The sequence below is a fragment of the Vombatus ursinus genome, unplaced genomic scaffold (genome assembly GCF_900497805.2).
Source record: "Vombatus ursinus unplaced genomic scaffold, bare-nosed wombat genome assembly UNPS02014797.1, whole genome shotgun sequence".
Lineage (NCBI taxonomy): Eukaryota > Metazoa > Chordata > Mammalia > Diprotodontia > Vombatidae > Vombatus > Vombatus ursinus.
The window spans coordinates 3,118,284-3,132,577 of NW_020954575.1; the positions used below are offsets into that span (position 1 = coordinate 3,118,284).

General features: G+C 46.2%; 1 protein-coding gene across 2 annotated transcripts in view; it reads left to right on the forward strand.

Annotated features, from left to right (window-relative positions):
* TBX4 (T-box 4) overlaps positions 1-9,429 on the forward strand; it is a 50,091-nt gene extending 40,662 nt beyond the window's left edge. For both annotated transcript variants that reach the window (XM_027870498.1, XM_027870499.1), the window contains exons 6-9: positions 1,254-1,406; positions 4,372-4,460; positions 4,787-5,022; positions 7,452-9,429. In XM_027870498.1, the coding sequence (XP_027726299.1) occupies positions 1,254-1,406; positions 4,372-4,460; positions 4,787-5,022; positions 7,452-8,068 (1,095 nt within the window). In that variant the 3' untranslated portion in view covers positions 8,069-9,429. The remainder of the gene's footprint in view (positions 1-1,253; positions 1,407-4,371; positions 4,461-4,786; positions 5,023-7,451) is intronic.
* The last annotated feature ends 4,865 nt before the right edge of the window (positions 9,430-14,294 follow it).

A 14,294-nucleotide genomic window follows, 5' to 3' on the forward strand; every position in this document is an offset into this window, starting at 1 on the left:
TAGTTACACCAACAATGCATTAGTGTGCCTACTGTCCAAAGCCCCTTCAATGATTGTCATTTTCATCTTTGCCAACTTAACAGGAGTAAGGTGGAGCCTAAGACCTGTTTTGATGTGCATTTCTTAATTATTAGTGATTTAGAGCATGCTGCCATTTCTCTTCAGGACTACTCTGTGTCCTTTCTTTTCTTTTTTTTTAAGTTTTTTTTTTAAATTAATTTGTTTTTAGTTTTCAATATTGACCTCCACAAGCTCTTGAGTTTCAAATTCTCTCCTCCCCAACCCAAGATGGCGTGCAATCTGATATAGGCTCTACATATACATTCCTATTAAACGTATTTTCACATTAGTCATGTTGTAAAGAAGAATTGGAACCAATAGAAGGAACCCCAAGAAAGAAGAAACAAAACAAAATAGAAGAGAAAAAAAGAGCAAACAGTATGCTTCAATCTGCATTCTAACTCCATAGTTCTTTCTTTGGATGTGGATAGCATTTTCCATCATGAGATTTTTGGAGATGTCTTAGATCCTTGCATTGCTGAGAAGAGCTAAGTCTATCAAAGTTAGTCATTGCTCTATGTCTTTTCTTAATCTCCCTCAGTTATTACTTTCCTTCCTCCTCAAACATCCCAAGATCCCCTGGTCTGATCTCTCTCCTTTGTTTCCATCACAACCTGTCAAGATTTATATTTATCAGTGTACATGTTATATTCCTCTTGGAGAAAAAAAAATTCCTTAAGGAGAAGGACTGCTCTGTTGGTCTTTTCTTTAATAAAACAAGCATTTATTTCTTCTTCATCTGCCTTCCCCTCCCACCATTGGAAAAAGAAAAACAAAACCCTTATAATAGACGCTCGTTGTCAAACGAGACAAATTCTCACACTGGCCATGTCCAAAGATATATTTTTTAATCTTTGTCTTGAGTCTATCACCTCTCTATTGGGAGGTGGGTAGCATGCTTCATCATCAGCCCTCTGGGATTGTGACTGGGCATTGAATTTATGTCTTTTGAAGTCTTCCAAAGTTGTTTGTCTTTATAATATCACAGTTGTTGTATAAATTATTCTTCTGGTTCTACTTACCTCATTCTGCATCAATTGGTTGTCTTCATGTCCCCAGCACCGTTGAATTGAATTGAATCACATCAGGACTAGAAGAACAACACTAGCCTGCGCACAGTTAGGGAGACAAGTGGCAAGTGAAAGCAGACCCTTGGCTGCAAAATGCTCAAGGCATCTTCCTTCTTTTTTCAGATCATTCTCAACTCCATGCACAAGTACCAGCCTCGGCTGCACATCGTGAAGGCTGATGAGAACAATGCCTTTGGCTCCAAGAACACGGCTTTCTGCACGCATGTTTTCCCAGAGACTTCTTTCATTTCGGTGACTTCCTACCAGAACCACAAGGTATAGCAAGCATTCTTCCCACTTGCTTTGATCACCGCCCCTCATCCCGCCTGCCCCTGACCAGGGAGGGAGGCCAGGAGACCAAAAATCACCCATCCTGTTAATAGGGAACAGGCTGAACAATGCCATTGGCATGGAACAGAAGAAAACCAAGCTCTTAGCACGACACAGCCCAAAACAGGCAGGAAGCACAGCTGAGGACCCTGAGTTCTCACTGAAGCCCCTTGGGGTACCTGGTTCTGTGTTGGCTCCCTACATGACCTTGGACAAGGGTCCTTCCCTGGGTTTCATTTCCCCCACTCTAGATCAGCCCTACAGTCCTATCCAGCCCAAGTCTATATTCCATAAGACTCCCATGTGTGGTGGGAAGAGCTGCCCAGGCAGTGACCCACAGCCTTGGGACCTCAAACCTTAAGATGTCACTCAAAACAGCAAGCAAATCTAATAATGACTTGGCAAAGAGAGTCAGAAATCTGAAGCAAAACATGACTGCTGTCTAGGTACTTAGGAAGAGAGATGAGGGGCATGCTGATAAACACTGGGGTGGGGAGACTTCAATTTTTTCTTCACCTCCTCTCATTTCTTGGAGTATGACTGGTCCTCCCATAAATTGTTCTCTTGATTCTGTCCATTTCTCTTTGAGTGAAGTGATTCTGGTCTAACAATGACTCTAGCTCACTAGGGAGGAGGTGAACTAGGGAAAAAAGATGCCCAAGAACTGGGGCATCTGCTCCCTTGACAGATGATGGGAGAGGGAGAGCCTTGCCCCTGGGGGCTGGCAGCTCCACCCCCTTCCGATTAGTCAGCATGGGCAAGCTGAGCTCACTCTGTGCCCATCCCTCCCATAATTTTCCCATCCTCCCCATATCTCCTGCTCGTATTCTAGATGCCATGGGGATGGGTAGATGGCAACTTTTGTGTCCTGGCCCCCGTGGTTCCTCTGATAGGTCTGAAGAGCTAAACTAGTTCCTTTCAGTTTGAACCATGGGGCTTGGAATAGCTCCCACATGACAGAGGAGCTGGGGCCAGATAGGCTTGGAGCAGCAGAATACTCTATAAAAGAAAGGTTTGGATGATTTGGGGATTTGGGAGAAGCTGTAATTGGATTGTGGCAAGGAACAAGGGGATGGCACCACTTCTCTCTGGTTATTTTGAAATGGCTAATCCCTGAGTAACCTCACTAGATTGGAACCCTTGAGACTTATTCATTTGGGATTTTTCTTTGGGACCAGAGAGGCCTTCTCCATCCCAGGCCTCCTGGAGTGTTGGATTTGCTGATTGAAGCTGAGTACTTTGATCCAATGAGGACAACTAGGTTTGGCAGTGGATAGAGCACCAGGCCTAGAATCAGGAAGACCTGAGTTCATATCTGGCCTCGGACACTTACTGGCTGTGTGACCTGGGCAAATCACTTAACCCTGTTTGCCTCAATTTCCTCATCTATAAAATGAGCTGGAGAAGGAAATGGCAAAACACTCCAATAGCTTTGCCAAAAAAACCCAAATGGGGTCAGGAAGAGTCAGACATGACTAAAAAATGACTGAACAACTTTGATCTAGCATCCTTTCTCCTCACGACGTCATAATAAAGGGTACACTGATCTTGTCCAGGGTAGAATCTTTGCTTGTTCTTCTCTCCCTCCATCTTCTTCCTACCACCTTTAGATTCTCTTGTACTCACCACGGCTACCATTACTTCTTTATAAGGATGTGTAGGATGAATTTCTACTTTCATCCAAGCTCTCCTTCAACAAGGAGCCCCTGGTTCTTTTCCAGAGTTGTGCCCCATTCCTTCATCAAAATAGTAATGTAAGGCCAGGTTATTTCTGTGAGAGAGGGTGCTATATTAGCACTGGAAATAGCAGCAAATGGACAAGTCAGTCCATTGCTGAATATTTTCTGAGCACCCCCCCCCCCAAAAATGGACCAAAGGGAGAAAGATGAAGTTGGGGGATACTGAGGTCAGGGAAGGTTAGCTAGAGCATCTCAAGGCTGGGCCAAACAAGGGATGGTCTCCTACAACTCCTGCCCTAGAATTCGTATTCATCCAAGTACAGGATATTTTATGAGATGGCTATGAGATGAGACAAGAGGAGAGAACAGAAGGAAGTCCAGAGAGAAGCACTGAGAAGCAGGACAGTTTTGAAAGTTACAGGTTGATCAGGCAGGGTGCATCACTCCAGCATTCATCCCTTTGGACAAAAGGAACTAAAAATTGTCTTAAGTACAAAGTTAACCACACAGAGGGAGTGATTTGGCTAAAATCTTACAATTTCCTTGTCTCAAGTCATCTCTCTCTCTCTCTCTCTCTCTCCTTAGCAATTGACATTAATTGATATTGGGTCAGCGTCAGAGCTAAAGAATAGTAGATTTGTGAGATTCATCAAAAGAATCGACTATTTCAGAAGGAAAAATAATACTTTGATGGAATGATGTATGATTTCACTGATGAGAGAACTTGGTTAATTCTCATCTTGCACCATTCCTTTCTATAGTCTTCCACAAATCTTTGATGAGTATATAATAGAGCAGCAGTTCTCAAACTTTTTTGTCTCAAGACCCCCATTACACTCTTTAAAATGATTAAAGATTTCACAGAGATCTTGGTTATTTGGGTTAGATATATTAATAATTATTAGAAATTAAAACTTATAATTGAAAATATTAATTCATTTAAATGTTGATAATAAACTTGTTACATGTTAACAGAACGTAACATGAAAAATAACTATATTTTCCAAATAAGAAAATTTAGTGAGAAAAAAAATTAATAGATTAGATTTATTAAACATTTAACAAAAAAAGTAAACTGTTTATAATAGAGACCCACAGTTTCATGTGTCAAAGTTCAGATAAGAGATAAGTTTTTAAAAAGGACAGGAGGCAGGTGCCTTGACTCTGAATCGCTAAGGGTATATTCTAGGCAGGAACCATGTCAGTGACTCTTCTGTTTCCTTCTTGGACAGATCACTCAACTGAAAATCGAGAATAACCCATTTGCCAAAGGATTCCGGGGCAGTGATGACAGTGACCTTCGTGTGGCTCGCTTACAGAGGTGGGAGAGGAAGGAGGCCCTATCTTCAGTGGTCCATAGCCAATACTCAAGTATCCACATGTTCCTTATGGGGGGATTGGGGTGGAGGATAACTTTTCAGGGAAGGGCCCAGGAGTCCAGAGTTTCAAGTTGGCAACTTATGAGTTGCATGATCCAAGGCACATTACTTTATCTCTATGAGCCTCAGTTTCCTTGACTGTAAAATAATACTTGCCCTGTCTCAGAGTTATGAGGATGAAATGAAACCATGTAAACATGCTCTGGGAACAAGGACACCCTCTATAAGTGGGAGTGAGTTTTTATCTTTTTCTCCCTTCCCTCCACAGCAAAGAATATCCGGTGATTTCCAAAAGCATCATGAGGCAGAGACTTGTCTCCACTCAGCTCTCTGCGAAGCCCGATGTAAGCCCCCTGCACGGAGCCCATCAGGCACTCCAGCATTATCAATACGAGAATGGGGCACACATGCAATTTGCTGCCACGGATGGGCAAGACCTAGCCCTTAACACCTTCCCAGGGCAGAGAGACTCAGGGCTGTTCTATCACTGCCTGAAGAGACGAGGTAAGGGACCGTCTCGCAGAACCAAAGATTGGGGAGGGCTGGAGGAAAAGAAAGAAGGAAAGAAGGGAGGGGGGGAGGGAGGAAGGAAGGAAGGAAAGAAGGAAGGGAGGGAGGAAGGAAGGAGGGAAGGGAGGTAGGGAGGAAGGAAGGAAAGAAGGAAGGAAGGAAGGAAAGAAGAAAGGAAGAAAGGAAAGAAGGAAGGAAGGGAGGATGGAAGGAAGGAAGGGAGGAAGGAAGGAAAAGAGGGAGGGAAGAAGAAATGAAAGGAAGGAAGAAAGGAGGGAAAAAGGGAGGGAAGGAAAGAGGGAGAGAGGGAAGGAAGGGCATAGAGATAGAGGATGTAAGCTCCTTGTGGGTAGCAATTATTTCATTCTTTATATCCTCAGTGATTGGCATATCCTTTATCTCTATCTTTATTTTATATCCCCAGTGACTATCACATAGTAGGTGCTTAATATGTGCTTATTGACCAATTGATTAGTCAGGGATCTTTAACCTTCTTTGTATCATGGATCCCTCTGGTCAACTGTTGAAGCCTATGGACCCCTCCTCAGAATCATGTTTTTAAATGCATGAAAGAAAAATGACAAAGGAAACCAATTATATTGAAATAACATTATCAAAAGTTATCAAAGTATTTTTTTCAACAAACAAGTTCACAGACCCCAAGTTAAGAATGCTTATATTAGCTGGAGCATTCTCTGCACAGGTCTATTCCAGTTACTAATTCATCATCACTTGAGAATGGGGTAGGAAGGGGGTAGAGACAGGAACCTATCTGAAGGAACCCCTGGCCCCATTTTGGTCTCCTTATGCTCAGCTGCTGTTTCTCTCTTTTCATTTTGCCTCTCGAGCCTCACCAGATGTCACTGCCTCCTTGGTTTCTCTGGCTGCTTGTCTTTGGGACTCAAGTCAATTTTGCCCTATGCTGGAGGCTCTTGGCAAAGGTTTGATATGGGAGCAGACCAAAACATTTGATTAGAACGAGCTCCTTGGAAAATCTCAGTCAGAGGCTGAAAAATAATAATCATAATTACTAATATTTATAGAGCTGGGCAAGTCACTTAACCCTTTTTGCCTCAGTTTCCTCATCTGTAAAATGAGTTGGAGAAGGAAATGGCAAACCACTCCAGTACGTTTGCCAGAAAACCCCAAATGGGGTCACGAAGGGACTGACAACAACGAAATAGAGCACTTTAAGGTTTGCAAAGCACTTTACATCTGTGATCTCATGTGATCTTTATTTTATGGCTCTGTGAAGTAGGTTCTATTATTATCCCTATTAAACCTGAGAGAGGTTAAGCCACTTGCCTGGGGTCACACAGCTGTTAAGTGTTTAAGGTGGGATTTGAACTCAAATCTTTCCAACTCCTGGCCCAGTGATCTATCTACCATGTCCCTGCATGGTACAATGAAAGAGCACCAGCTCTTGTGTCCAAGAGCCTGGATTCAAATTCAGACTCTGACACTTATGTGGGGGGGGGGGGGGGGGGGGGGGGGGGGTGTGGATAATAAATCTGAAGAAACCAAGGAGAGAAGAGTGAGAGATACAGGCAAGAAACACCTGGAAAATGACCACAGCGGCTGAGAACTGTAGATGTAGAGGGAGTGTGGTACTCTTGGGAGTCAGAGGATCCAGCTTAAATCTCATGATGCCATCTCTAGCTATCCCTGCCTGTGTGAACTGGGCCTCAGTTTCCTCATCTGTAAAATGAGGGGGTTAGACTATAAAACAAGCAGCCATAACTGTGTAGGAGATGGAATGCTGGACTCAGAATCAGGTGGATCTGAGTTCAAATCCTGACTGGGGTACTTAGTAACACTAATCAAGTTTTTTGTTTGTTTGGCAATTGGGGTTAAGTGACTTGCCCGGGGTCACACAGCTAGTAAGTGTCAAGAGTTTGGTCTGAGGCTGGCTTTGAACTCAGGTCCTCCTGACATCAGGGCTGGTGCTCTACCCACTGTTTGTTCTTAAGGCAATCAGGGTTAAGTGATTTGCCTAGAGTCACACAGCTAGTATGTGTCTGAGGCTAGATTTGAATTCGGGTCCTCTCAATGCCAGGGCCAGGGCCCTATCCATTGCACTACCTAGCTGTCCCATCCTGAGCATGCCTTAACCTCTCTGAGACTCCTATAAAATGAAGGGGTTGCACTTGATGACTTCTACGGTTCCTTCCAGTTAAATCTATCCACCCATGCCCTGATAGCTTCCTGAGGTCCCTTCCAGCTCTAGACTTCTGCCTATCACTCTAGGTGGGTGGCAAGGAAAGCAAGGGCCTTTTAAAGTAGTTTTTCCCTCCTCCCCCTTCCATTCCTATAGCCCACTGGGGCGGGTGTGGTTCTAGCATCTTGGACGTGAGGTTCCCAGGGGATCGTAGCTGGTCTGGAGGGAATAGTTCTTGCCTAAAGGGATGTTTGTCTTCCTGCAGACAGCACCAGGCACCTGGACTTACCCTGCAAACGCTCCTATCTGGAAGCCTCATCCTCTGTGGGAGAAGATCACTATTTCCGCTCCCCACCCCCTTACGACCAGCAAATGCTGAGTCCCTCGTACTGCAGTGACGTGACTCCTCGGGAAGCCTGCATGTACTCAAGTTCTGGGGCTGAGATCGCCGGAGTGTCAGCGGTGGATGACCTGCCGCCACCCCCGCTGAGCTGCAACATGTGGACGTCGGTGGCGCCGTACACCGGCTACGGCGTTCAGACAATGGAGACTGTGCCCTACCAGCCCTTCCCCGCTCACTTTACTGCCACCCCTATGATGCCCCGGCTCCCCTCCGTGTCTACGCAGAGCTCCCAGCCTCCAGGGAATACCCACTTCAGCATCTATAATCAGCTGTCGCAGGCCCAGGCCCGAGAGCGAGGGCCGTCCACCTCATTTCCGAGAGAACGTGGGCTGCCCCCGGTGTGTGAGAGGAAACCCCCATCCCCACACCTGAACGCTGCCAACGAATTCCTCTACTCCCAAAGCTTCTCCTTGTCCCGGGAGTCTTCCTTACAGTATCATTCAGGAATGGGGACTGTCGAGAACTGGACTGACGGATGAGTCGGAGGTCTCGTTACAAGACAGACAGTGTTACCGATCCCGGACCGTGTTAATCCAGTGTTAATCCCCGGGGGGAATAGCCTACACAGTCGTGTATTTCTAAGGGGGGGAAAGGTGCGTTTGGAGAGCACCTGCTTTCTGACCTACAACTAAGGCCATGTCACGAAGAAAGAACAATGACCCAAAAGTACCTTTAGTCCATCCACATCTGGCAGACCTCTGGCGGTGCCCAAAGGGTGGGAGTTGGGGAGGGAGGGTTAGTTGGGCTAGGGTGTCTTTGGGAGGTTTCTACAGCATGATTCTGGGGCAGAGTAGTGAGACCTCATCCTGAGAGAAATGTGTATGACATTTTAGGGGTGGATCACCACAGTTTGGGGAGATTGTAGGCACAGCCTGGAATCTGACTCCAGTCTAATTTGGGGAAAGGGCCATCCACAACTTTGGCTTTTGGCTCCTTATGAACCCCTTGGAGATCCAGGAAAGGAAAACCCACAGGGGTGTCAAACAGGGTCAGGGAGATGACAAGTACCTTAACATATTTTTTTTCTAGTTTTTTCAATTTAGAGGTAAGCCAGTAGGGAAAATGTGATCAAGAGCATCTCCTATTGCTGCTCAGTTTTTGGCATTGCATCCCCTGCCCTCGCTGCCATGAACATGGGAGAACCTCATCTCTCAGACTCCATCTTCATCCCAGAATTAGCACTCAAGAAATACAAGCTTCACCTGGATGTGCCAGCAGGTAGCTATGGTGGAGCCAAAGTCAGGCTCGTTTGGAGAGAGTTCTGTCTCCTGGAGAATCCCTGCCTTCGAGGGAAGAAGCCCAACAGAAATAAAAATGGGAGCTGAGAAAACATTCACTTCTTCCAGAGAATCCAGCCCATGAGCTCAGCCAGAGGCATGAAAAGGATTCTTGAACCAAGCTAAGCCCAGGCCAGTGATATCAACCAATTCACCAGCATGGGACATCACCAGACTATATGTGTGGCTGGTGTGGACTCTGTAATCCAATCTGGGAAATCACTACACTCTTTGCATGCTGAATAACTATTTATATATTATATAAATATATATCACCAAGGCAGGCCACATGTCCATTGAAGCTTTGCTTTTACAATCAAAATAATTAAAAAAATGAATGTTGCGAGGGTTTTTGGAAAGACATCTATTTAAGATTTTTTAATTACACATTTTGATGTAAAAACTAAGAACTGGTTAGATAAAACCTATATATACTACAGATAAATCTTTATTAGAAGCCACGTTAGATACAGGTGGTGGGGAACATTAAGTGTTTTATTACATAGCATGGACATTTTATTTTACGTATCAGAACATAAAGCCATTTTTTTTTCAACTACAAACTGTCTGGGTGCATTTCAATAATGACTTTCCCTCTCTTGGCTCACATATGGTTTCTGCTGCCCTTTGACCCCACCCCTTTCCCATGCAACAGTTGCTCAGGAGCACACTTGAACTTCTATCTATTTACCTAGCCTGTCGACACCTCTGATGATACATCAAATGTCATTTCCAAGCAAACAAAAACTCACCCTGAGATCCATCCCGTTGGGCTCCAGATGGGGAGGTCCCTGGTGGACTTGGTGCTGAAACAGGCCGGGGCCTTCGGATGGGACAGAAGTTAGGCTCCTGGAGGGGGCTTCTTCAGCCCGAAGCTCCCCTTCTCTCCTAATGCTGTCTTCACAGAGCCTAAGCAGGGGGCTGACGAGTAAAGGAGAGTCTCTTACAGGGAACCCTCATACTTGAGGGGCCGCCTTTCACCGGTCAGGGTGACCCAAAGTTAACAACACCAGGAGACCTGGGGGACTGCAACAGATGAGGGTGGGGAGGAAGGGAGTAGGACTGGCGGCTGTGGCCTCCTCAGCCATGAGCATGAAGTTCCTTCTGTAAGAAGCTATTGAAATAAATGAGATCTGGCATTTATACAAGGAAGCCTCTGAGGTCAGAACAAGGGATTAGGAAGAAAGGAAGAGATTCAGAGCCAATAAGAAGGAACTTAGAATTCCCTTTCCACTCTGTCCCTGAGACCTGTATCCTCTTCCCAACAGTTGTGGGCTCCTGTGGGGCAGATATCACCAAAAGTCCTAAGGCCTACCAAGCCTTGCTGTTAGCCTTACAGCTGGTCCCTTAGGTATCTTTCCATCTACTCTACAACTGAAATCTCTCTCCTTTTGCTATTTCATTCTCCCAGTGCTTAACAAAGTACTTGGTGCATAGTAAGGGCTTAATAAATATATTTCATTCATCCATCCATCCATCCATCCACCCATCCATCCATCCATCCATCCACCCATCCATCCATCCATCCATTCAGCAGGCTACCCTCAGGCTGTGGGTCTGACTTCCAGGGCCTTCCCACTGACATTCCCAAGGAGACAATAGGAGGTGAGCAGTGTCCTTACCTGACTGGCCATCCTTCAGCAGGCAATAGGCAGCTTGGGAACAGGGAGCAGGTCTGGTGCTCTCTGGGAATTCTTGGTGAAGTTAGTGCAACTGCTTGATGGGCAGACAGCACAGGAGAGAGGGTTCAGGGCCAGAGGCTGCAGCTGCCTTAAGCAGGGAGAGGTGGGTGATCTCATCCTAAAGAGAATAAGTGATAGCCTGGCAAAGGCCCTGCCCATTCACCCGCTAGCCCCTGCCAGATCCCTGGAGATAGGACACAAAGTGAAGAGAGGAAAAGGGAGACGGGAACTCAGAGTCTAGGCCACCGGCTCCACCATTCTGGGCACTGCCCAGTGATGAGGGGAGTGGCCCTGGGATGGGAAAGGACATTTTTCTCTGTCTTCATCTCACTGTTTTCCCTCTTTCTTCACAATGGGACTATTCTTCAGTGTATTGGCCCTGCAAGGAGCCAAGGGCGAGTGGCCTCTCCCAGGAGCCCAGCAACTTGGCAAAAACGGGCATTTGGAGCATTCTGTGTCCATTTCTTCCACCCATCTTCCCCCATAATTTTGGGGGATAGTTCTGATTTCAAGAAAAGCAAGTGAAGTTTAACACAAGTTGGTCGGATCCTTTGACTCAATTTTTGATGTGAAAAAATAGAACCCTTGCACCGAATACGCTCTGCTTATCTACCCAACCGGGCCGAGACCTTTCCCTGGTCAGGATGCTCAGGATTCCACAGAAATCTAAGGGAGTGGGGCAGAAATGGGGTGAAGCAGGGAAAGAGGGAAGGACTCTGCATAACCCAGGACAACCCTGGGGAGAAGAAGGTACTCTTATCTCTCCGAGTGGTTGTAGAGGGAGCACGACAGTGAGGAAAAAAGCCTCCGAACCTGCAGTGAGAAAGGCCGAATTCAAATCCAGACTAAGCCAGCTAGTACATCTGTGATTTGGGGGGCAAATCACTTAATCATTTTCCTCAGCTTCAGTTTCCTCACTTGTAAAATGAACTTGATGACCTCGGAGGTCCCTTCCAGCTCCAGATCTACGATCCTGTATCTCTTCTTTGGGACATGGGGGAATAGGGAGAGATGGGGGCAGGTTTTATTTCGAAGCGTTCCCAGAATTTCCAGATGGAATGGGAAACTAAAAACTCTCAGAAGACCAGAGAAGGAAGCTCACTGGACCTATGTGAGGGCAAATCAACTGTCTCCCCAAGGTCCTGGGGCCTTATCTTCCAGTGTTAGCCCAGACTAGTTCAGGTTCCTGGTTTCCCACATGACTAGGCTTCTCAGAGAGCTGAACAGTTGTCCAGTGCGATTTACCAAGCTTCCCTCTCTTCTGAAGCCAAAGTTTCAATAAAAAAGGGGGCTCATGGGGAATCCTGGAACAAAGGGCACTATTCAAAGCAGCAAATAAGCCCATCCATCACTGGGCCAGAAACCTGCCACATGCAACTGTCTGTTTCTTATGTGCCCAGCTTGAAGAGGGTTAGGGGGAAAGGAACCCAGATTAAAATCTAATCCCATAGGTCCACGGACAGGCAAGCAGCAGGGGACCCAAAGTGCTGTTTCTCTTTCCTGCCTGTGGGGGCAGCTTGGCCAGGGCCGAGCCCGGGTCTCCAGGGACTGGTCAGTGAGTTACCCTGAACATCAGAAGGGGCCCCCAGGGGGGAAAAAAAGGGAGAAGAGAAGCCAGGTCAGACTGACAAATTGTTAAAAGAAAAAAAAAACAATTTACCCCCAGCCTCTGCTGGGCCTCAGGGTGGGTCAAGAGGCCCTGTTAGTCTCTTCTAATGGAGCCCACTGGAGGAGCAGCAGGCTCAGCCTTGTGGTGTCTTATCTTACAACATAAAATTAAAACCCACTTAAAAGGCCGGAGGGCATGTTAACATTCTCCCAGTCATCTAATTGAAGCAGTTTCTAGCTTGAAGGATTTCACTTGAAAGCTGGCAAAAGCCAAACCCCTGCTCCCAATTTGGAGGGTGGGGGTGGGGGCTGGTGGTATAGGACTCAGTTTCTATTTATTGTCTTGGCTCAGGGAACCCACAGGAGCTCCATCACAGGCTAGGGAGGTTTGGGGGTATGTGTGTGTTTTTAACATTTACAAATTCATTAGCAGCTATGTCAGCAGAGGCCAGCACCCCAACCAGGGGCCCCTAGTAATCAGTCAAACATGGGGAGCCTCCCCCTGAGTCAAACCTGGCAAGCCGTCAGGCATGATTATTTTATTTTCCACCCCCATCCCTAAAAAAAAAAAAAAATGAAAATATATTACAGGTCTCCAAAGGCATAAGGAATCAATCAGAAGACATCCTGCAAAGGTGATGAACTCACACTAGCAATCACAGCTAATGTGAACCAGTCAGCGGGGAACAGCTACAGGAGACTGGAAGCCAAGGTGACAGCTATTAAGGACAAAATGGGAATGGGGCTGGCCAATCAATTCCATTTCCACAGGGGACCAAAGGGAGTGCAGCGGCTGTCTCAGCTGATTAGGCAGCTCTCCTAAAGGCCTCTGGGAGAGAGACTTGTCACAGATCAGAAACAGGCAGTGGTGCCCTCCTCATGGGGCCCAGGGTGAACGGAGAGCTGCCTCTGGTTTATGTGGCTAAGGTCTCTTCTTCAGAGATACAGAGAGACAGAGAGAGAGAGACAGAGACAGAGAGAGAGAGACAGAGAGAGAGAGACAGAGACAGAGAGAGAGAGGCAGAGAGAGAGAGACAGAGAGAGAGAGAGAGAGAGACAGAGAGAGAGAGACAGAGAGAGAGAGAGAGAGAAATCAGTACCAGTTTGGAGATTAGATAGTTTTCCTTTTCAGCCATTTATCATTATGAAGGAAAGTAGACAGGGTAGGGGCAAAAAAATCTCCAGTGGGATTTCTGGGAAGTCTCACACTGAAGGGCCAGGTTTCCATCTTACAGCCCAAACTGAGCACCAGCTCATTACCACTGGCCTGCTTTGCTCTGCATATCTCCCTGGTCTAGGCTCTTTCCCTAATGTCAAGCAAGGTCAGGCAGCCCCCAGTGCCCTGAATTTTTTTTAAAGGGAGGCAAAACATTTCTTAAATTAAACTCAAGCAATTAAACTATACCATTTGTGAGCATTTAAAGCAAAGGCAGGAGCTGAGAGGAAAGGAGAAATGAGGCAAGATTAGGCAAAGTAGGTGAACACTAGGCCAGGAGCAGAGCAATCAATTGTTTAATCAACAAGCATTTATTCAGCTCTTTGTGCTAAGCCAGTCAATCAGTCAACTCATTTATTAAGCTCTTGCTATGTATCAGGCAGGAGGCATTTGGTAGCTCAACAGATAGAGTGCTGGGCCTCCCAGAATCAGGAAGACCTCAGTTCAAATCTAGCTCAGACACTTACTAGCTGTGTGACCCTGGGCAAGTCACTTAACTTCTGTGTGCCTTAATCCACTGGAAGAGAAAATGGCAAACTTTGCTAGCATCTTTGCCAAGAAAACTCCACGGCCAGTATTGGTGAGCTATGGTCCACAGGGGCATGAAGAGTCAGATACGATTGAATAATAACATATGAGGCACCGTTATATGCTGGGGATAAAAAGGCAAAAGTGAGACTGTCTCTGCCCTCAAGCAGCTCATAGTCTAATGGCGTGGGTAAAGACCATGAAGGGCCATAGTTGTCTGTGTAGTCATAATCATGGCTCACACCCTTCTATTCTAAAATGCTTTCTTCACAGCAATCCTTTCTGGTATTGTTATTTCCCTGAGGCCCACGACTTCAGAGTCACCCAGGCACCAAGTTTCAGAGCTGGGGCTCACCCCAAGTCTTCTTCCTCCAAGACTCACCGTGCCATGATG